This window comes from Phyllostomus hastatus, unplaced genomic scaffold (assembly GCF_019186645.2).
Source record: "Phyllostomus hastatus isolate PE091 unplaced genomic scaffold, TTU_PhHast_1.1 phas_contig_198, whole genome shotgun sequence".
NCBI classification, from domain to species: domain Eukaryota; kingdom Metazoa; phylum Chordata; class Mammalia; order Chiroptera; family Phyllostomidae; genus Phyllostomus; species Phyllostomus hastatus.
The window spans coordinates 3,738,303-3,761,040 of record NW_025333715.1 but is presented as its reverse complement, the minus strand read 5'-3'; the positions used below and the strand labels follow the sequence as shown (position 1 = coordinate 3,761,040).

The following is a 22,738-nucleotide window of genomic DNA, read 5'->3' as shown; positions in this document are numbered from 1 at the left end:
GGCCGGCGGCTGGCCCCCCAGCGGGGTGCTGGTGGCCCCCCTCAGAGCAGGGCGGCTGGCAGCGTTTCTCTAAACCGAGACCAGCCCACACACGCCGACAGGCGCCCCTGGCAGCCACGCGCGGGTGAGCTCAGACCAACGTGTGCCGTGCACAACCCGGCCACAGCAAGGCTCGGGGCACTGCCATCGCCCCACGCAGTCCCTGGCAGCCACTGCCCTGGCGTCTGCCCCTTCCCCGAGAGGGCTGGGACAGATGGGGCCTCACGGACGTAGCCCGGCCTTTGCCGACTGGCTCTGTCTCTCACCGTAACTCTTCCGAGACCGACCCATGCCCCGCCGGTGCCAGTGGCTCCTCCCTTTCCGCCGTGAGGGAGAATTCCACCGCAGGCAAGCCCACCCTGGGCGTCTCCCTCCTCCTGCTGAGGGGCGTGGGGGCCATGACAGACGCAGAAGCTAGGGCGCCCGCCTGCAGGGCTCCGCGTGGGCGTGCGCCTCCACTTCTCTTGGGTAAACACCCAGGAGTGGGGTTGCTACAGGAAGGGCGCATCTAACTTTGCAAGAAATGACCTGTTATCCAGTGTGGCTAAGGCATTTTTTTCTATTTTCTTAACTGAATGTATTGGGGCAGTGTTGGTTACTACGGTCATTCAGGTTCCGGGCAGCTGTCCCGCTCGCACTCCCGTCAGCAGTGTACGGGAGTTCCAGCTGCTCTGCCTTCTCACGAGCACTTGGTGCTGTCAGGTCAAAAATTTTTTTTAAGTAACACATTTTTAAAAGATTTTATTTATGTATCTATTTTCAGAGAGAGGTGAAGGGAGGGAGAGAGGGAAACATCAATGCGTGGTTGCCTCTCGTGCGCCCCCTACTGGGGACCTGGCCCACAACCCCGGGATGTGCCCGGACTGGGCATTGAACTGGTGACCTTTTGGTTTGCAGGCCCACGCTCAGTCCACTGAGCCAAACACCAGTCAGGGCAGAAGAGAACTTTAAAAAGAATGTTTAGTCATTCTGTTTAGTATGTAGCAACAGTTCGTTGTAACTGCATTTGTACTTTCTTAATGTCCAGTGACACTGCCCATCTCCTCCTGCTCCCACTCGCCATCTGTCTTCTTTGGCAGAGTGTGTTCTGTTCTAAGTGCTTCTTACACGGACGTACAATGACGACAAGCTTTTAAAATGCAAGAAAACTAATTATCAATATATGACAAGTTGATCGTATGTTAAAGTCAGGACACACATGGTTAGCTATTTCTGCTTTACCAGTTTTGTAACCAAAAAGCTTCCCCCTGGCTTTTCCAAACACCATCCTGTCGTGAGACGGCCCAGTGGCAGAGGGTGCGGGAATTGGAAGTTCGCTTTCTTCCAGCCTATCATCACTCGATTCAGTCACAAAATGCCCCCATTTTAACTAGGGCTGCAGCCATCTGCGTCCCTAACTTCCTCTAAATGCAGGCACCCCCTCGGGCATCAAGATACTGGAGACAGATGCTCAGCACGCGTGTGCCCGGGAGCAGGACCACGATGTTGTCCTCTCCCTTCGGGGGCAGCCTGGCTGCGGGGGGGGGGAGGGGGGAGGGGGGAGCCATACTGAAGGCCACAGCCAAGCCGAGTTTCCAGGGACAAGCGGGAAGCTGGCCACGGGAACGGGGAGGCGAGGGGAGATTCCAGGCGGAGGGAGCAGTGCTGCCGGATGACGATGCAACAGCGTGGAGGCCCAGGCGCACGGAGGCGCCCACCGGGGTGGAACACGGAACACAGGAGGCCGAGGAACGAGGGGAGACTCAGCTGGAGGTGGGTCGGACAGCGAGCGGCCTCCGGGGCCGGGCCTTCATCGCGAGGGCGCTGTGCTCGGGGACCGGCGGGCCGCGGGAGGGTGAGGCTCCCGGAGGGCAGGTGTGACAGACAGTGGCTGGGGAGACTGGGGCCGCAGCGGTGGGGGAGGAGAGCGAGCACACGTGCTAACAACGTTAGAAAGGGGGAGGGGACTGGGCACCGAGGGCAGGGAGACTGAACGGCGGGGGATGGGCGTTGACGAAGTGGTCCCACCCTCCTTGCCCCAAGTCCAGCTCCCGAAGGCTCAGCTCCACCTCCCACTGCAGCTTCCCTGCCCCCTGCCACCCCTGCTGAGCCACCAGCAGGGGGCGCCTGTGTCACCTGCACTTATGTGCAGCTGAGACCAATTCCCCACCCCGGGCTCCTGCTGGCGGCACCCCACGAGGGCCCATCTGCACACCGTCCCCACACCCACAGTCACAGCTCATCCCACGTGGCCATCGACCGTGCGTGTCAGCTCCCTGCTGTGCGGGACTGCGGCCGCCTGGCAGCAGCAGGAGCCACGGAGGGTCGGGCGGCGGCAGCAGCAGCGGCAGCAGCATAGAGCCGGTCCACGCTCGGCCGGGCAGTGCCCACAGCTCTGCACGTGGCACGTCATCAAGGCCTGTCGCAATCCTCGGCAGTGGGTCCGATTAGCGGTCCCACTTTACAGAGAAGGAAACTGAGGCTTCAAGAAGCCAAGTCAGCTGTGACCACGCAGCCAGAAGGAGGCAGGGCCCACCTGCGGAGCCTTCCTCGGGCTGAGGGCAGAGGACGCGCAGGCAGGACGCAATGGGTTGGTGTCATGGGACGGTGCGCCCCCACCAGCCCCACAGACGCAGGGCAGGCCCGAGGTCAAGGTGGGGTGCAGCCCCCGCCCCTGCCCCCGCCGTGCGCCAGGAGCTCGTGACAGGAACCCCGGACCTGAAGGCCACCAAGCATGCTTGCCCAAGATGCCTTCATTTCCCCCTCAGAACGCTCGCACCCTGGAACCTGCCACCAGAAGGGCTTTGCGCACTGCTCCCTCGCCCCTGGGCTCGCGGTCAAGGACCAGCCCGCTGTGCCCAGCAGACAGGCCCGGCCAGAGCCCTTCCGTCCCTGCCCCCCGGCACGGGCACGGGCACTGCCGTAGGACAGTTTGGAGGGCAAGGACGCGCCCCTGCTGTCCCCGGCCCCGCAGTCCAGGCACAGGGAGGGCCCCTGTAGTGTCTCCTCAATGCCCGGAGGGCGCTGGGGCCGGTAGCGGGCCGCACGGAGGAGCTGCGGAGGGCTCAGAGGCTTGGGCCACGGGGGCTCGCGGTCCTTCAGCAAGTCCTTCAGCCGCTCGCCCCTCGCGCTCGCCCCTCCGCGCGTGCCCTCCGCCAGAACCTCCACGGACCACCGACGAGCAGCCGCCGACACACACTCCCACACGCCTGCCCGTCCGGCGAGACTCGCTCAGGGGCCGTTCAAGCGCTTGCCAGGCGTCCAGTTGAAGCCAGGGGCCGGCAGTCTCTCCCCCGTCTGCCGCGAGGGCCTGAGGACCGGGCCTGGCGGTGTCGCTGCCTCCCACCCGCCCTCGCCACGGAGCGTACACACACCGCCGGGAGTCCCCGTGGGGACAGTGCTGGTGACAGCGCGGGACCTCCCAGCTAAGGCACCTTCTTACACCCCACCCCGACCCCTACTCCGAAGCGCCCTTTCCAGGTAAGGGGTCACGATCGGTGTCAGGGCTGTGAAATCCGACGTGCACTTGGAAAACCAGGGAGCATCTCCGGCACACCCTCGAGGTGGTGCTCTGCCAGCCTCCACCCTGCCTTCCAGCCCCCCCTGCCTCTGGGTTCTGCACTCCCCCCATGCTCCCTGGGCTAGCCCTAACCTCCCTGAGCCCCACCCTCAAAACGGGGTCATGCTGCTGGCCGGGCGGGGCCCCGAGAGGGCAGGCAGGGCGTCCTTGCGGCCTGCCGCCGCTCCTGTCTGCCTCCGGGAGCCTGCTCCGTGTCCTCCGGCTGCTCTGGCCCAGCTCCAGCGCCTGTCGCGGCGGCATCGGGGTCTCGCTCCAGGCCCAGCTCTGGGGTTTCTGTCCTCGCCCCCATCACCGAACCGCCTGCCCCACCCTCTGTTCCGGGGGGTCTGCGCTCACCCAGCGGGAGGGTGAGGAAAACGAGGCCATTACCCTGCAAGGCACCCTGTGCCGTTTGACGGTTTTAAAGCATAAACCCCAAACTTCAACCACTTTAAAGATCAGATTGCATTCTCAATATTTAATCACGAGCAAAAAGACGAACTGAAAAATGGATGAAAACGAACCCCAGGAATGCCAGCTCTCAGGCCTAAGCCCACAGGCAGAACGCGCAGTGACGCAGAGGAAGGACGTGTCTAACCAGAGCAGTTTCAGAACTGAGCTCCTTAGGGCTGGTCCTCGGACACTGATAAAGGCCCCGTGGCAGCCTGTGACTTGCTCACGAGCGCGGCACGTGACCCACCTGCAGCCCTCACTGTGGCACACCAGCGAGCGGTGGCGCCAGGCTCCGCGCCCAGGCGGGACTCAACCTTCTCACGCCCAGGCGGAAGCATCTCAGTGCGCACAGGCATCACGGAGGCGCGCTGCTCTCCCTGCAGCGCTCCCGGGAGGCTGGGGGCGGGGGGGCTGTTCTGGGGTGCAGGCGCCGGGGCCCACCTCCCGCTCCGCCACCCACTGAGGCTGAGCAGTGCCAAGCCGCCGAGAGCACGGCTCGGGCACAGAGCGAGCAAGCAATAAATGCGGGCTGCTATCACGGGTCCTTATCTCTCGACTTCCTGTTGCAGGTTAACATTCCTGCAGAAAAGGACCCAGACTGCGAGCATGTGGCTCGCACGCATTCCGCCCAGTGACTTATCGGGGTGTACACACCCACCGGTGTCCTAGAGCCGCCCCGACAGCTCTGGGAGGCAGCCCGCTGCGGGGAGAGGCCTCTTCTGCGTCCCCCCAGCGCCTGGCCCGGGCCGTGTAGAAGCCATCGAGTCTGCTTCGCTCTGGAGCAGGGCCCGGCACAGGGCAGGTGCACTGTGCATGCGCACCAGAGCCCGGCGGGTGGCTCCGTGGGTCGGAGGCGCCCACCAAAGGGTCGCAGGTTTGACTCCTGGTCAGGGCGCGCACCTGGTTTGTGGGTAACGCCGGTGGGCGCGTATAGGAGGCAGCTGATTATGTTTCTCTCTCACATCTTTGTTTCTCTCTCTCTCTCTCTCTCTCTCAAAAATCAATTTAAAAAAAACCCTCAGGTGAGGATGAAACACACACCCACGCACAACCCCCCCGCCCCAGATGACTTCTGCTCAGTGTTGTGGTTATTTGTGCCCACAATTCAACCCCAAACATTTGTTTGTGAGCTGCTTCTGAGCAGGACACGGTGTCACCAAGCGTTAAACCTCACCCTGTCCCTGAGCACTCAGTGTGCCAGGCACTGCTGTGAGTCCCACAGACCCAGGTGGGACTCCCGTCCCGTCCCCGGGGAGTCCACGGCCCAGAGCAACAGGCCGCGTGGGCGCTGGGGGAGGCTGCCTCAGCCGCCCCAGGGGGAGCTCCCCAAGGGAAAGTGGAGGTCGGATAGGAAAGGACGCGCTCCAAGGACCCCCGCCCCTGGAGGGGAGGCGGCTCCCTGTGGACGGGAGCCGGGGTGGGGGACCGCAGCGGGCCTGCAGCCCAGAGGTCCCCAGGAAGGGCGAGGCCGTCCTGCGGCTCCCAGCGCAGGCTTCTGTCTTAGTCATGCTGAAGAGCGTGGTTTTACTCCGAAGGTGACGCAGAGCAAGGAGAGGGCCCAGGAGCAGGGCCTGGGAGCAGAGGGCACCGTGGGCGGGCCCACAGGCTCCCAGAGGGGCCAGAACACTTGTCAGAAGCAACTGACCCCACCTCCACCCCCGGGAGGCCTACGGGCAGGCTGTGTCAGGCTCCGGCTTGCTGAAGGGGCCAGCACTTGGGGGGCATTGTCCATCTGGCCCCGACTTATCAAATCCCACAGAACTTCTCACCTCTTAAACAGACCCTGGGCTCCTACAAAGCCAAGGTCCTCAGGCCTCTGCAAGGCCACGCTCGTCCCAGCTTCCAGACTTTGCCTGGAACGCCACGCCCCCTCCCTGCCCTAGCCACCCCTGTGCCTTTCCTGTGACTCCAGCCCCTTCTCGGAACTCAGGGCACTGACAGGCAGGCTGCAGCCTGGCCCGGGCACCCGTGTCCTCCACCAAGACCGCCGGCCTCTCTGCTCCCAGCTCCGCTACGAGCACCTCGCTGTGGGGATCGGACCCCTCCTCTCTTGGTCTAAATCCCTCAGTTCACAGACAGTGCCCCCTCCAAACACCCACTACACACTCCTGTCTGGTGTCCTGCTGTCCCTGCGGCCGCCTCGCTGCACAGACCGGTGCTCGTTCACGCCTGCGTCCAGCAGACGTGCGGCCACTCAGTGCGGGCCAGTCCTGCTCCTGCTCCTCCCCCGGGGGAGCCCCACTGCCCCGTGCACCCCCGCACATGCTGCCGCTCCTCGAAACCACGCCCCGGCCCAGCCCCCCCCTCGAGGAGCTCGCCTCCGAAGGTCCCAGTCCCAGGCTCCCGGAGGGCAGGCCCCGCCCCGCCCCACCCTGGGCAGGCGCCCGCCAGCACACAGAGCCGGTTCTGGGACGGCCCCTCCAGTTAGCACCTTTTGGTGGAAAGGAGTAAAAGTAACACAAAAGACTTTTCTACCTCGAGACCAATGGCTTCCTTTAGATTTGCGCCCCACTGAGGGCCACACGGTTGAGAAATCGCCTTCCGGGGGACGGAGGGAGCTCACTGCAGGAAGACACTCAGAGAGACGCACGGCCGGCAGCAGCAGCGGAGGACACTCGGGGCAGAGCCGGCCAGCTGGGCCTGAGCGCTCCCGCATTCTGCACACGCAGCACAGAGGGGCGGACCATGGCCCTGCTGACCCCCACACACTGAAGGGTAGTTCCAGACGCCCCGTCACCAGATGAGTCGAGCTGCCCAGAAAGTAAGCCCATCTGCCTCCGCGTTCTTCAGGCTACAGCGGGCGCTCCTGTCGACTGACAGCATCGCGGCCGAGAATCCAGCAGGGAGCCCAGGGGCTTAGACCACCGCTGGTCACAGCTACTCGGTCTAATGCAGGCCGACAACGAACTCATACGGTACCGGCAGCTTTCACCGACATTTTTCCTTATCGAGCAGCTGAAGATTTCTATCACAGCATTATATTTAGCGACTTCATTTTTCCAGACCAGTGTCTGCCCTCGACTGGGTAATAACGACGATGCCGCGAAACGCAGCCTGCAGGAGCGGGCATGCCGTGTGTGGGCTGGGACCCGCGTCTCCACAGCAGAGGGACAGGGCTCCCAGCCAGCACCTGTCCCAAACCCACCCCACTACGCATGTCTCCTTCCCTTAACCCCCACAGATGCTAGGGTGTGCGTGCCATCCGCACCCCTGTTTTACAGACTGCAAAATCGAGGCGGAGACAAATTAGTGACTGGCCCAAAGGCACACACACACTGTGGAGCCAAGCCCAGGCCCCCTGGCTCCGAAGCATGAGTCTGAACCCGCCCCACTGACGCAGCTGGGCCGGCAGCTGCAGGGCTGCCTCTGTGTGCCGTCCCCTCGGCTCCGCCACCCAGCTCACGGCAGCTGTGGGGGGACACCAGAGGGCAGCGCCACCACCATTATACAACAGACGGTGGACCTGGCCAGGCAGCTCCGTTGGTTGGGACACCGTTCCGGTGCACCCAGGTTGTGGGTTTGACCCCCGGTCAGGGCACGTACAAGAATCAACCCATGAATGCATAATAAATACGTGGAACGACAAACTGCCATCTCTCTGTCTCTTTCTCTCCGAAATAAATAAGCTAAAACAACAAAAGAGAAAGTTGTCCACGACTCTAAAGGATGCTGTCCGTCCACGGTCTGGCTCAGTGTTGAGGAGGACGGGGAGCTGCGCTTCTGAAGGCCAGCCCCTCCCGCGCCGGGCGGCCTGTGCGCAGCCCCGCTGGCCCCTGCGCGCGGCCCCTGCTCACAGTTCCCGCACAGCTGGCGCAGCCACAGCCACAGCCACAGCCCTGCTGGGGGCAGGCGGGGCCTGCCTGCCTGCCTGCCTGAGAGCCCCGGCGTGCGCGAGGGGACAGCGGGGCAGCACTGAATTCCAGCGAGGGCCCAGAGGCACCTCCCAGCTGCGTCCTCTGACCGCCGTCTTGGACACAGCCGCACACAGCTTCACCCCCGACCTCCCCGACACAGTGAGTGCCCCTGACAATGCCGGGCGGGGACCCGCCCGTGCCTCTGTCGCTCTAGCTGCCTTCTGCGAACTGTTACCTCAGAGGATGCGCCTCTCGGGCCCAGAGCGCCAACCAGGGAGGCCGCTGCCAGCCGAGGGACGGGACGGAGGGGCTCGCACCCTCTGTGTCTTCCCGTTTCCTCCCGTCCCACAGACGCCAGCCCCCGAGGGCAGGGACTCAGACAGTCCCATTTCCTGTGGGAGGCTCTTAGGGCCTAGCACACAGCAGGTGCTCAAGAAACACATTCTTTTAATAAAATGAAGTATTGGGCTAAAAACCAGTAATGCCCTCTTCCTGACGCATGGGGAGGAGAAGTGCTGGGAGGACTCGGAGCTCCTCCCCCATCCCCCCTAAACGCGGCCGCCCGGGACCCCCTGCCCCCCCTGCACGACGCCAGCTGGTGCTCGAAGTCAGACGGACCTGTGTGCCTCACTGTCCCGAGACTCCAGAGCTCCCCCGTGCTCGTCCCCGTGGGGCCGGGCTGCAGCCTCCGGCCCGTGTCGGGGAAGCACACAGGCGGGAGCCAACACCTGCGCCCTCACTTCGCCCTGGCAGTCCCCCAGAGGCCAGTGTCACCCCTCCTCACAGATGCGAAGGCCAAGGCCCAGAGGGGCCCAGCGAGGGCACGCAGCTGGCACGGGCACAGCCGGGGCCGGAACCCAGATGTCTCCGGCCGCCAAGCCCGTGCTCCGCCCACACCGCCCACGGCTGCCGGGAGAGTTACCGGGCTTTGCCGTGGGAACCAAATTTGATCAAACACGGGCTTTCCTCTCACCAGCAGGCAGGAGAAGGGAGCGAGGCCCAGGGAGGGTGACTTCCAAAACCACGCGGTGGTCTAACCAGGAAGGGAGTTCCCCGTGGACGCGGCCAGACGGGAAGACGCTCCCACAGACTCCGGGGCAGCGTGACTGGCTCTCTGGCCACTCGCCTCCACTGTCCTGCGTGATGTCACACGGCTGCCGTCTGCTTTTCTATACAAACCCCAAAGCAAAACTGCCTTCCGGGCTAAGCCTAGTGACTAGTGCATGTCCTGCAGGTCACACACGGCTGAGCACGAGAGGGAAGAGCAGAGAACCCTCCAGCTGACCAGGCCTCTCGAACACCTCGGAGCTCCGAGGTGGCAGCCTCTTCTAGGGGGGCGGGCCCCCCACCGCCACCGATGGCTCGGCCGCAGCTGCTGCCGTCCAGCCCCGAGCCCACTGGCCTGCTGGTGCGGGGGTATGTTCACTCACCCCCTGTCCGCCCCCACACAAAAAAACAAAAACCAGCCCTGGCAGGTACGAGCCTGATCTCTGTGTCGGGGGAAGGAAGCGAGGGCATTACCTCCCAGAAGCTGTCGCTGGACACTTCCACCCCGACGGAGTCATCGTAAGTGACAGACATCTCTCTGAAGGTCTGGGGGCCGCAGGGACAGTTCAACTCAGATCGGCTGCAGAGGCTCGGAATCCGCAGATGAACCTGCAAGAAAAACACACCACTGCGACTTTGAATCCCCAAGGGAAAAGAGCAACGCACTTCCGTTTACGGTTTCCATGTCCGTCACTGCCTGCATCCAAAACCGCCTACAATGTGTCCTTTAGTTGGGAGTGGCCGGGACACTCGAGGCCCCGGGCCTGAGGACCTGTGTGCGCTGCACTGGTGCACAGGGCGCCTCTCACGGGGACAAGCACGAGTCCAAACGCCGAGAGTCACAGCCCCCTGCCCCCCCGAAGGGTCTGTGGGTCCCAGAGGTTGATGGAGGCCGTCGCCGGGGGTGCCCTTGGCTCGGGCTGGGGACAGCATCACCTCCCCCCACGGCACCCCCTCAGCCCGGCCTGATAACAGGTGTCAGATGAACGAAAGGTACAGATTGCATAAGTATATTTAGCTTCCCCTCCATGCCCTTAATTTGTTCCAGAAAAGAAAAAAAAACGGAATAGTCCATTGGACCAAACGGCTATCACTTACAGCAAGGACACCCTGAGCGGAGCGACCGTGGTGCACGCGTCCCTGAGCGTCGGCCTGGGCAGGAGGGACGCCCTCGCCGGTCCTGTGCCGCTGCGGAAGGCCGCTCGGAGGGAGGCGTCCTCACCGCTGCCCAGTGCTGCCCTGCGGGCCTCGGAGAGCGCACGCCCCACCTAAGGTCTCTTTCCTCAAATTCATTGTCCGGGGCGGGAAATTGTACTTTCCCCCCACACTATTACTTAAACAAAATTTTTTAACTTGAAAGGCTTGTTTTCTTTCAATCACAGTCAACACTCAATTGTATATTAGTTTCCGGTGCGTGGCACAGCGGTCAGGCAGCTACGTGACGTGTGCAGGGGCCCCTCGGCACGTCCAGTGCTCCCGGCGCCCCACGTGGTTGCTGCAGCACTGACCGTACCAGGGTGGGGATTCCCCATCAGTCGGGAGACGACCACGGCTGCTTCGGGGTCACCATCTGGCCCGGGGTTGGGGGGGGAGTCAGTCCCCAGGCACGGACACGTGTCCCCATGCGTTCTCCGAGCACACCTTAGAGCCTCCTGTGTGCGGCGTTTCTCTGGGTCTCTAACGAGACGGACGGGCCCCCGCTGCCTGGGGCTGACGTCCCCACGGGGACTGGGGCGCAGTGTGGGGAGGCAGCAGCACGCAGACCCCAGGCGGACGGCATGTGGGCGCGTGAGGGACAGGGAGGGCCCGTCTGGCGGAGGGAGGGCGGGCCTGTCTGGAGGCAGCACTGGAGACCGCAGGTGGGAGGACCCAGCATCCTCCATGAGCCTGCGGTGACTCAGGGTCTTTCTCTGCGCTGCCGGCCGGACGGCTCCCTGCTGGATGGACGGCTCCAGCTGGCTGCAGGTGCTTGTGAGAGGGGCCATCGAAAACCAAACGCGTGCGTGCACCTCCGGCTACACCTGCCCTCGAGTGTCCCTGCAGGGCTCTCGACGTGCGGTCAGTCTCACAAAAGAAAACCCCTGCAGCCTGTGACCCAGGTATTTCCTCTACAACTTTATCCTGCCAATAAACCCACCCACCAGTCAAAAGCAGGCATTCAGGGTGGCAACAGAACATGCGCACTGCACACCACCTCACTGTCCACCGAGAGTGAAAACCGCTGGCCCACCTGTGGGGAGGGACGCGGCGGCCAGAGGAGGGCGGGGGGACGGGGGGAACCGTGTGCAGATGTGAGGTGCTCCCACGCACTGGGTGCAGACAGTGGGCTGCAGCACAGCCAGACAGTCTGACCCCACTGGGCACCCACGGGAAACAACTGGGTGCCCGCGAAGGCTGCCGACGCACACAGAGTCCCGGCGTGCTCTCAGACTTGCCCTGGGGTGAGGGGTGGGGGTGGGAGGGGACTCGGGCATTTCACCTGGAGACTTTCTCGACTACTTGAAATCTGGGCTCTTGGCACGTAATCGTTTTGCAACGCCAGAACTAGCTGATAAAGAGACCCCCCTTGGCCCCAGGAAGGGCCTGTGCGGGAACGAGGGAGGGCCCCCCGCACCACGTGACCGCACCGCGGCTTCCAGACAGGACTTCTGCCCACGCCCACGTCGAGGACCGCCAGCCCACGGTGCCACCAGCTCTGCCTGCCGGAGGGGCGCTGACCCGCCCACTGTCGCCTCTCCCCTGCGTGGCGGCGGGCCTCTCCTGACAGCTGCCGCTGCTTCTGGCCCTTCGCTCTGTTCTCAACAGCGACCCTCTGAAAACCTAGGTGAGGCCACGTCTCCCCTTAAGCAGAGCAAAAGCCCGGAGCACGCCCGCAGAGCGCAGCCTGCTCGCCCCCCAATACCTCCTCCTCGGCCCCCATTCCCGGGGCTGCTCTCCCCCGAGGCCCCGCTCCAGCCACCCCGGCTCACCTGCTCCCCGGAGCGGTCTCCCTCCGCCGCTCCCTGTGCTCCCCCAGGCCTGGGCCCGATAGGCCGTCCGCAGTGCGTCCCCCGCCCTCTCGGCGCCCCTTCTCTGCCCTCTCTGCTGTCCCCAGCACTTCCGCCCGTCCCGCAAGCCTCACCAGTCACTCGCTCGTGCTGCCCACGCACCGCCTCGCCCACTGGGACGGGAGCCCCGGGAGGGCGGGAGCTCTGTCTGTCCTGCTCAGGGCCGAGGTCCCCGCACCCGGTGTCCGACAGGTGGCAGTCGCTGGGTAAAAATGGGGGCGAATTCAGGCCGAGAAAGGGTGCACTAACCCACACGTGGCTCAGGAACCACAGTGGGGGGCTCGGTCCCCAGCGCCTCCCACCAGCCAGCCCCACAGGCGGCCCCTCTGCCGCCCAGCCCGACCACCGCTGGGGCCCCGGGGCTCCTGGGGCCCCTGTCCCCGTCTGTCCATCCGTCCGTCCATGCCCCGTGAGACAGGACGAAAGGACGGCCCCTGCTTCTCTGCCCCTCGCTGCCTCCCACAGGCAGGCCTCAGGGAGTGCGCCTGAGGCAGTGCCCGCTGCGCACCATCAGCCGAGCAGGGCCCTTCCGTGCCAGCTCCAGCGCCTGGCGCACGGTCCGTCCCCAGGGCTCTTGTCCAGGGTTGGTGACGCAGCCTGCCACCTGCAGTGCAAGCCCAACACACACAGGTCTCAAGGCTGGAAGGGCCGGTCGACATCAGTCGGCAACGCCAGGGGAGGTGACAGCACGAGGGGGGGGGGGGCGGCGAGCCGCGGTGTGTCGGGTGGGAGGGCTGCACTGCAGAGGCTCGCCCCTGCCTCCAGGAGCAGGCAGAAGACACTGCCTCTGAAGCCCACCGAGCACCCTGGAGGCTCTCTCAGGGACCCAGTGTCCAGCGGGACGCCGGGAAGCCCAGGCGAGGGACGTCCAGCAGAGGCGGGGACACCAAGCGGGATCCTGAGGAGCTGCTGGGAGCCCAGCAGGCGTGGGGGGGGGGGCGGGGGGGCAGCCCAGCCAGAAGAGTCCTCGGGGGAGGGGAGCGAGGAGTGAGAAAGTGGGGTCAGAGAGGGGTGTCCGCCCCGAAACAGGAACAGTGAGGGGAAGGAGGAACTGGTACCTCATTTCTGCACAGAAATCCCCGTGTGGTTTAAACACGGTGAATTCCTCATAGCTTGTCATCCTCAGTGGCTGGCCAGGCTGAGAACTATTTTACATTCTATTCCTAGTCATATTTTTTAATTGACAGGACCAGAGATCATTTAGTTACTGTTATTATTAACAAACATTGTACTGACATATAAGATACTTCCAAAAGAGCCCAGAAAACGACACAGAATCCCAAAGCAAAAGGGATGCAGATATTACTAACTCTAAAATTTCCAAGCTAATACAAGTTTGTTTAAAAAAAAAACAAAACCACACACACACACACACACACACACGCACACACACGTTAGGATGTCAGGCAGACGAGAAAGCACCCACCCCCCCCAGGTTCTGGTCTCCGCAGGACCCCCTTTCCCAGGACTTAAATCGTGCCATGTCCCTGCGCCAAACCCACGCCCCGGGAGTCACAGCCGATGCCTCCCCTTTGCTTCCAGCCCCCCTTCTGTCCTGGCCCCTGTCTGCCCCCTTGACACCCCCGCTGGCTGGCCCCGTGAGCTCCAGTCCCAGGGACCCCCCCCGCCCGTTTCTCCCACACACGAGGCCATTCTTGCCTCAGAGCCTTGGCACGCGCTGGTGCCTCGCCCTGGGACGCTCTCTCCGAGGGGGTGCACAGACCCCCCCACCGCCCCACAGTCTGGCCCGCCCCCCAGGGTCCTCGGGGAGCCTCCCTGGCCATGCTGCCACGTCCAGCGCCACCTCCCACCCCCCCTCCCCTGCCACTTCCCGTTCCCCTCGCAGACCTCGTTAAGGCACGCATCACCACCTGAGCTGCCTCACCCAGGCACCGGTCGCTGCCTCTTCCAGAAGGCGGATTCGGGGGTGTCTCCCCCACAACGGCCCCCCCCCAACTTGTCAACGCTGACAGAGACACACACAGATGCGCTGCCGTCTGCACAAACCAAACGGCGGCAACGAAAAGCCACAGGAGTATGTCGTCAGCAGCCGGTTTCGGAAGCCGCCTGTCGACCCCTCCCGGATCGCCCAGGAGAGAAGAGGCGGCGAGTCCCTCCAACGAGAGCCAGGATCATTCTCAGCGACCCTGAAAAGGTCAAGTCTTCTCCAACGGTCAGCTTTTGCGGTCACTTAGTGCAAAGACCTCCCCCCACCACCCGGAGCCCCCTGGGCGGCCCCCAGAGCACCCCGGGGCCACGCCCCACACGGTGTCCGCTGATGGAGGGGGTCCCCTCGGCACCCGAGGAAGCCGCCGCCCCATGTGGAGACGAGGGTCCAGTTAGCCACCCCGCACTTCACACCCCCACGCAGCAGGAGCTGCCCCGCCCCCGCCCCTGCACTTGTGTGTTCGGCGGAAGTGGAAAGCGTTTGCCCAGCCGAGCCCCCTGCAGTGAGCCCCACGCACACCCCCAGCACCTCGTCCGACAGCACATTTACGGGCGCTGACCCCTGGGAAACGGAAGAGGCCAGAGACTTTAAAAGATTAGAAAACAAATGTCTCCACGATCCCACGTGGCGCTGGGACTTTCTTTAAATCCCGAGCGGTGCTGGACCGCACACGAGTTTCTCCAAGCAACGGAACGCAGAGGGGCAGCTCCTCGGAAGGGCCGAGTGCCAGACCAGCGCGCAGGCCGCTGCCCCCGGCCGCCGCAGGGCCACGCCGTCCGCCGTCCCCCTCTTCACTGCCGGTCCTGGAAACTGGAGACCCCGCCAAAGCGGAGCCTCGGTCGGGGGGGTCAGGGCCGACACCAGACGAGTGAACGGTGGGAATGGTGGGAGGGGGAGGACGCACACGCAGGCACGTGGGCACGCGGGGGCAAGACCCCGGCGTCTGCGGGTGTCGGGACCCAGACGGCCAATGCCAGCGCCTCTGAGCCCGCGCGGCCGCCCGCCCGTCCCGTCCCCCCAGCTGTGGTGTCTACAGGGGAAGTGGCCGCACACAGGTGACACGGGTCCCTGCTCAGCCCGCTGCGGGGAGCCTGGCAGCAGCCCGCACCCACCCCACCGGCTGCGGGTGCCCGTCACAGACCCTGACCCTCCCTCTTCCCGGCGCCTGCAGCGGGAGGAACAACAACGAACTTTTCCACTGCGGAGAAGTACGGCGTTACAGCAGGAGAAACACTCCCGGACACCACGAACAAGACGGTCTGACTCAGGGCCGCGCCTCTGACGCAGGAGTGTGTGAAAGCATGAGTAAGCAGATCCGGGGAAATATTATGGCGCCATGGCAACAGAAACCTCGGAAGAAACTCCAGTTGCACAGGACTGTTTGGAAATACAGCACATGCTAAAATGCCCGCAGAGCGCAGCAGTGACTCACACTGTGCTCCTCGGGCACGGGGAACAGCCAGTCCCTGACAGCCTCCCAGGCTTCTCCTCCCTGGGGACGCGTGAGACGAAGACGGCGAAAAGAGCAACAGGGGATTTGGACGTTTTCTCTATTCTACCAGAAACGTGGCACCAATAAAACCTTGTATGCATCGGAGTTTGTGGGGACTGTGGAAACATACATTGGCACAACGAGGATTGTTTGAGGCTTTTCGTGAAAGCCGATCGCATCCAGAAAGCCCGATGGAGGCGCCCGCGTGACCCATGCGGCGCCCCCCGGTGGTGAAGGTGGAGGTGACCCCCGAGTGGGACCGTGACCTCCTTCCCCCCTCACCTGCGTGCAGGCCCCGCCCCCGCCCTGGAGCACACCGCCTGTGCTCTCACTGCTTGCACACCTTTCTGTGACCAGGCAGCCACACACAGAAGACCCTCGTGGGCCCGCACGTGGAATAAACCCTCCGGTCTCGGCCCCGGGGCTCCGCTCTGGCCTGTCCTTCCTGCCCGGCCGGCCTCCCCCGCCTGCAGGGCCACACTTGGCCGCCGCCGCCAGAGACTGTCCTTCTGGCCACCTCCTGCCCGTGCTGCAAGGCCGAGGTGAAGTGCCGCCCCCTGAGGGGCCTCCCCCTGCCACGCCAGTGACCCTGTGCCCACCACTGTCCCTTTGCAGTTCCTCCATGGTGCCACTATTTCCCCAACGAAGCTGTCGGCGCCTGAGGGGACGCTGGTGCCTGTCCCAGGCCCTGCGGCTGCTGAGTGACAGCTGCTGGAGGAGGAAGGGAGCCGGGCGGCAGGTTTCTCGGGGAACCTCACAGTCCGGGGCGCGCCCCGGCTCAGCCCCCGTCCCCGCTCACTGCAGCACCTCCCTCCCGGTCCCACGAGAACCACGGTTCTGCCGTGCACACAGCTCCTCTCTGTGCACAAGCCCAGAGGCTTGGCGTGGACACACCACACCCTCACCGACAACTCTGTCTGGAGTCAGCGCGTCGGAGAAGCTTGTCCGCAGGAAGGCCCCGCGCCAGCTGGCGAAGAGCTCCCAAAGTCCCGGAACTCAGGTGCCCCCTACCACTCACTGTGAGAGGGCCAGTTTTTCCTTTTGCAACGTAAACGACTCGAGTCCCATGACCACTGAGATTTCAGTTCTGTTACCAAAAAGCCCAGGAGAACCCCTCAAGTCCCCGACAGCACCACGCAGGGCAAGCGCTGGCCACGCAGACGGAGGTCAACCCACGACGGGGCTCAGGGCAGGAGAACTCGAGCATGCAGGCCTGTGGAAACACAGGTGCAGACCGGGAGCACCCTCCAAAAAACCCCACGAGATCTGGAAGCCCGCTGCAGACACCCACTGCCGCGCTGAGGGGCAAGGTCCCCGCGTGTCCCGGGAGGGGCCGCCTGGGCGTCCCCAAGGGCACGGGCGGGACCGGGACTGCGCAGGACTGAGCCGGCGCCTGTGCCCAGCACGCCGCAGCCATGCGCCCCAAGCAAGCCCACCACTGCGCTGTGCCTCCAGTCCCCAGGTCCCCGTGTGCACAATGGGAGACAGCGCCCACGCCGCAGTCTGCTCCACAGGCGGCACCTCCGCTGACACGAGGAAGGCCGTCTCTTTCACGGCTGACGTCCGCCGCTGGCTCCCTCCCCGGCCCTGCGGCTGCACCTGCTACCCCCAGCCACCCCCCACTCAGACTTGCCCGAGGCCCACCGTGAGCGCGGGGTGGGCATGGAGGCCCCGAGCCCTTTCCACTGGACCCACGCAGCTCCAGGACGCAGGGACGGCACGCACCCCGGGGGCCCTGAGCTGCATGGGGGCCAGCTGCGTGGACACGGAGCCCGAAAGTCCCCTCCCCGGCGGTCAGGCGGTCCCGGACCGCCATCTCCAGACGGCTCCTTCTCCCACCGCCGAGTGTGACGATCCGGTGAGAGGCCGCCTGCTTGGGCCTGGCCGACTTTCCCCGGCTCGCTCCCTGCCGGCCCCGCCGCCCTTGCCTGCCGGCCCCGCCACCCTTGCCGGGTAAGCCGGAACCATCCTGCTAACGCTGGGCCTGAGCCGGCAGCCCCGAGCGCTGACGACGCCACCTGACCCCAGAGCGGCACCGGGTGAACCGTGCCTGAGACAGGCCCAGCCAGCGGCCACGTCAGGTGGGTTCCCAACGGCCCCCTGACGTCCGCACTCTGTCTGCCCCAGGGGCTTTGCTTCTAGCCTAGGAAGTGACCGATTAGTCCCTCGTCCATGACTGAACATGAACAGTGAACACTTGGCAGTGAACTCCTGTGGCCTGAGGACGAAAATGCAATGGTTCTGAGGACCCCAGAGAAAGGAGGGTCCGTTTATTTTATTCTTAACGTTGGCCTGGAGGGGAAGGAACGCCCAGAGGCGGAAAACGCTTAAGAAAGCTCCGCCACTGGGCACGTGAGGGGCCTTGGAAAGCTCGCCCTGCCCTCCCCGTGGTCTTAGGGGAGGCGAGCCCAACCCACAGGCCGGGTGCCAGCCGCTGCGGCGCACAGCAGCCCGCGGAGGCACCACGGAGGGAGGTTCCTTCTCTAGAACGGGCTGGCCGGGAGAGTGGGCTGGCCGGGAGGGTGGGCTGGCCGGGAGGGGGCGTCCCGGGCCAGGGCCGCGCGAACACACAGGCTCCCACGGCGCACCGTCCGCGCAGGCTCCCAGAGGCCCTCGTCCCGCCCCACCTGGAAGTCCGTGGGGAAGGTCTCTGCACTTGCACTCGTGTGTAGCCCGCAGCAGGGGCGCCGGAAACGAGGCGGGACCACAAGGCGGAGGAGCGGGAGGGAGGGAGGGGAACGGCCGTTGGAGCTGGGCCCTGAGGGCCGGAGACAGTGGCGCCGTCTGTGTGAGAAACCCACATTAAATGTAGATCTGGAGCCTCGCGGAGACCCTTGAAAGATGACGTTTTGCCTCTGGTGTCTCCTACACCCACTGGCTCACGGGACACAAGTCATGCCCCGCACCCCCACCCCTCCGGGTCGTCTTCAGATGGCTTTCCACGCTCCGGGCGGCACGTCTCAGGCGACAGAGAGAGGGCAACAGAGGCAGGACGAGGCCCAGCTCGGGGCCAGCTCCCCCACACGTCTGTCTGTCGAGGGGCGAACAGCGTTCACCCGCGCCCTGTCTTATGTAACGGGGCGGATTTTCCCAGCGAGGCTCCGCCGGACCTCTGCTTGGCAGGCGCCCTGGGAGCGTGGGGACTCGGGCCGGAGATCTCCCTACGCTAAATACGGGCTTGATGCTCTGCAGGTTTAAAAATAGAAAAAGTTACTTTAAACAGCACAAAAATGTCAACTTTCCAAGCTGATACTCTTGTGAGAATGCAAACAACAGGGCAAAAAAAAAAAAAAATATGTACAGGGAGGATACTGAGATTTAAAAGAAAAATTACTCAGGGCAGGCCTAGCTGAGTGAGTGACCTGAGTCCAGTCACCTCCCACCCCCGCCCTAGGAGAGGCCACCCCACAGTGGGAATGACACGTGCTCCCACAGGACAGTATTTCTGTGAGAAATAGGGCCACCTTTGCCTTCAAGGTTGGGGTGGGACCACGGAGCCAGGAGACCTGGATTCCAGTGCTCCCTCTGGCCTCGACCTGCACACGCCACCTGCCCGCCAGCCGCGGCCTGCCCGCCTGCCAGAAGACGGGCATTCCCTAAATCGCTGTGCCAGCCGTGCTACTGCGTCCTGTGGTCCGTCCCTCCAGCCGCTCCCTCAGTCACCAACTCCCTCCTCCTGGACGCCCACTGCGGTCCAGGTCCGGAAGCTCACGGTGCACGAGGTCGAGTCCCCAGCTTCCCAGAACTTGCGCTGTGACGGGGCCCACACACGCCAGGCCCCCCACGAGCTGCTGACGGCGGGAACGCCCAGCACCACCTGCTAGGAGAAGGGGAGGACTTCGATCCTGGGGACACACGGCTCCACACCACCCATCTGAAAGGCCCCCCCGGCCCCCCCCTCCGCAGGACTGTGGACTGCAAACTGGCGTCTGAGGTCAGTGACACCGAAGTTCCGAGGTGTTAGGGCGGCAGACGTGGGGCACCCCTTGGGGGCAGGAGGCCCATAAACAGGCAGAGATCATTAAAAAGAAAAAGAAAAGAAACAGAAGATACCAGAAAATATGATGGATGGGCCCAAAACCTACGTGATTATTTAAACGTCTGCATGATAAAATGTCATGTGGAAAGCAAATAAAGAAACGGATTCAACACAACTGATACAACCTTCTCTCTAAAGTACGGTACAGGCCGGTGTGGAGGGGAGGACCCCGGCGCACCGCACAGAGAGGCCGCCACAGAGCAGCACGCAGGAGAGGAGACAGCTGGGCGCGGACGGAGCACGCCCTGGAGTTCCGCCCGCTGCGCCAGGCCACACAGCCGGCGAGCAGCCTCGCAGTCCCCGGCCGCCCCTTTCTGCCTGCCATGCGCCGAGAAGCCTCCTGCCGCGGCCGCAGGACACTGGCTCCTCCGCAGGCCCGGCCCCGAGTGACTGTGTGGGATGACGGCCCGGCGCCCCGCCCCCCCCCCAGGGCCGTGCACAGGGCACAGCAGAGGCAGCTGCGTCGGGCTAAGCCTCTGAGATCCGGGGCTTACTTGTCACTGCAGCATCGCCTAGCCAAGTCTAACTAACACAGCCGACTACCGTGTGGGGAAAGTAGCGTATTAACTCCCTTTAGAAACGGAAATAACTTACAGAAATAGGAAAAGTTAAAATGACAAGCCAGTCACAGTGGGGCTATAGGAAAAAAGGAATGTACTCTACCGTTGCCAACAGGCGTCATGGAAAAATCTGGAAACACAGAACAAGGCAGACAGCAGCCACCGACCTCTGACCTGCAGTCCCGCTCTGGGAATACGCCTCGAGCACATGGACTCCAAGAGAAACAGCTCGAACAGAATGTTCCTCTCGGGGACGTCTGTGCCAGCAGAGCCCGGGGGCAAGTCCCACGCCACCAGCGGAGAAGCCAGCGGAGACCCGACGACCCGGGTGGGGGCGCAGGAGAGCCGCCGGCACGAAGCGCGGCACGGGCACGGGCGGCACGGGCACGGGCGGCACGCGTGGTCCCGAAGGGCCAGGGCTGTGCGTCTTCACCCTCGCAGCCCCGTGCGGCGGACGCTCAAGTGCCCGCTGCGTGACCGCAGGCCTGAAGCCGCAACAAAGGACCGAGCTCTGGGGGAGGCCGACAGGGGCGGAGGAGACCGCGGGGAGGGAGCGTCTCCTGAGCCTCGCTTCAGTGCCACGGCGGCGGCGTGTGTGTCCCCCTTCACGACGCACGTACTTGCCACGGGGACGGGACGTCTGTTTCCACACAGCAAAGCCGGGCCCACGCTCCCAGGGAGCGAATGGGCGGGCTACGCGAGGCTTCACACAGAGAAACGCCCGCGGAAACCCCAGCTCTCCAGCACCAGGGAGCGGTCCTCCACGGGCGGTGTCCCTGAAGTCCCGGGAGAGGCTGGCGGGCCGCCTGTGGGCGCTGGGCACAGACGGACGTGGGGCCAGGCCCCCCGAGGCCGTGCCCGAGCACCGGAGCAGTGGTGGCCGCACAGCGGAGACCTCGCCACGCACACACCCGACACCGTCTCGGCCGACTCCTACTCGCGGGCGCAGGGCCTTTCTCCCCACCCGTGGAAACCCAGGCTCTTCCTTCGGGCCAACGGCCCCGCCGAGGGAGGCGGCTCACCTGGAGTTTAAAGAGCAGGACCACCGAGCCGGCCGTTGTCAGACCCTCCCCAGGTCTCCCGGTGTTGCCTTAAACCCACCTCGCCCCACCCCCACCCCACCCCGCCCCAGGCTGGCTGTGCCGCCCCCGGGGCAGCTCCAGATCACACCGGCCTCAGCCCCCCACCGTCGCAGGCAGTCTGCTGGGTGCTGGGGGACCTCGCGCCTCTGCAGGCGTCCCCCTCGCCACCTCTGTCTCCCGTGGTGACGTCCTGCAGACCTTCTCCCTGGCCACCTCCCTCCCAAGCACTCTCAGCAGAGGGCGCATCCCACCCCACAGAACAGGGACCGCGGGCAGTTGGAAGCCCCTTCACCCACAGGCTGGCCTCTCCGTGCACACTCCTGTCTAAGGCCATGCCCGCATCCCGCTCTTCTCATGGCCTCTGGGTGGCCCCCTCGCTACCCCCCAATCCCTTTCTCTGTGTCTTCCAGGGACCGCTCGCCCCTCTCCCCGCCACAGCCAAGCTCCTGACAAGAGCTGCCCGCTCCCGAGCCCCGCAGTCCTCACCCGGCCCACTCTCCGCTCGGCCCACCGCTTCCCCTCCCGTCCACCCGGTGAACCTGCTCGGACTGCAAAGCCCAGACCTCACTCGTGCCGGGCTGCGGTGCGGGTGTTAGACCGCGGCCTCGGGCCTTCCCACCGCCTCTCCTGCGCCCGCCCCCCGGCCCCACCCCTGCCATCCCTGCACTGCATCTCCTGGCCTTCCTCCTCCTCTTCGGCCCAGGTCTGGGGGGCAGGGGCTCCTCGAGGCTCCGTCCCAGCCTGGCCCTCCTGCCCCACACTCCGCCCCGGCGAGCCCTCCTGCTCCCGCCCACTGAACCCCCGAACCTTGCGACCACCGACCGGCACCTCTGGCCCAGCTCTCTCCCGTGAACTCCAGTCCCACACATCCGAGTGCCTGGGGGACACCTCCACGTGGCCATGACACGGTCCCTGCAAACCGCTTCCTACCCTCCCCAGGCCCACTGCCGCCCTTGGGTTCCCGTGCAGGAAGGGTCCCACCCCGCACCTGCCGCACACCGGCCCGCCGCAGTCGGTCAGCTTCCAAGGCCTGGCGACGCCTCGGGGACTCAGCCCCCGAGTCCCCCCGCTTCGCCCGGAGTCCTCACGGCGATGGCTACCGTTGTCCAGGTCGCCGCCGTCTTTTGCCCAGATCACTAGTGGCCTAACTGGTCCCCAGCCACAAGCTGGTCTCCCTTCCTTTCGTTCTCCACGACGCGGCCACGGCGGCCAGTGTGTCTTTCAGAAATCGAGTTGGGCTCCCACTTGAAATCCCTCAAGACTTCTCACTGCGGCCAGCAGGGCCTCCCGGTTCTAAGCACTGTCCCCCCCAGTCCCTGCACTCGACACCCCGTCACCCTGTCCCCGCCCCGGCCACGGGTCACGACCAGCAGTGCTCGCCGCACAAGTCCCGCTCGCCCGTCGCCTCTGCGGCTTCACGTGTGCGTGCCCTCGAACGAACGCACAGACACGTGCCAGGAGGAGGAGCTGATGTCTTGTCGCCGAAGAGTTTCAAAAGCAAAAGTAAAAAAAAAAATCCTTTCAACTAGCTCTACGGTATTAAGAAACCTTTAAACCGAGTGTGAGCGTGATGTAATATGCCTCATTTCATCCAGAGCGAGGCCTCCAAAACCCCAGGGGCCCGAAGCCCCCTGGGTCT

At 64.4% G+C, this 22,738-nt stretch overlaps 1 protein-coding gene across 2 annotated transcripts in view; it reads right to left on the bottom strand.

The window, feature by feature from the left end:
* PACSIN2 (protein kinase C and casein kinase substrate in neurons 2) overlaps nucleotides 1-22,738 on the bottom strand; it is a 92,191-nt gene that overhangs the window by 16,780 nt on the left and 52,673 nt on the right. For both annotated transcript variants that reach the window (XM_045834876.1, XM_045834877.1), the window contains exon 2: nucleotides 9,406-9,540. In XM_045834876.1, coding sequence (XP_045690832.1) covers nucleotides 9,406-9,465 — 60 coding nt within the window. In that variant the 5' untranslated portion in view covers nucleotides 9,466-9,540. The remainder of the gene's footprint in view (nucleotides 1-9,405; nucleotides 9,541-22,738) is intronic.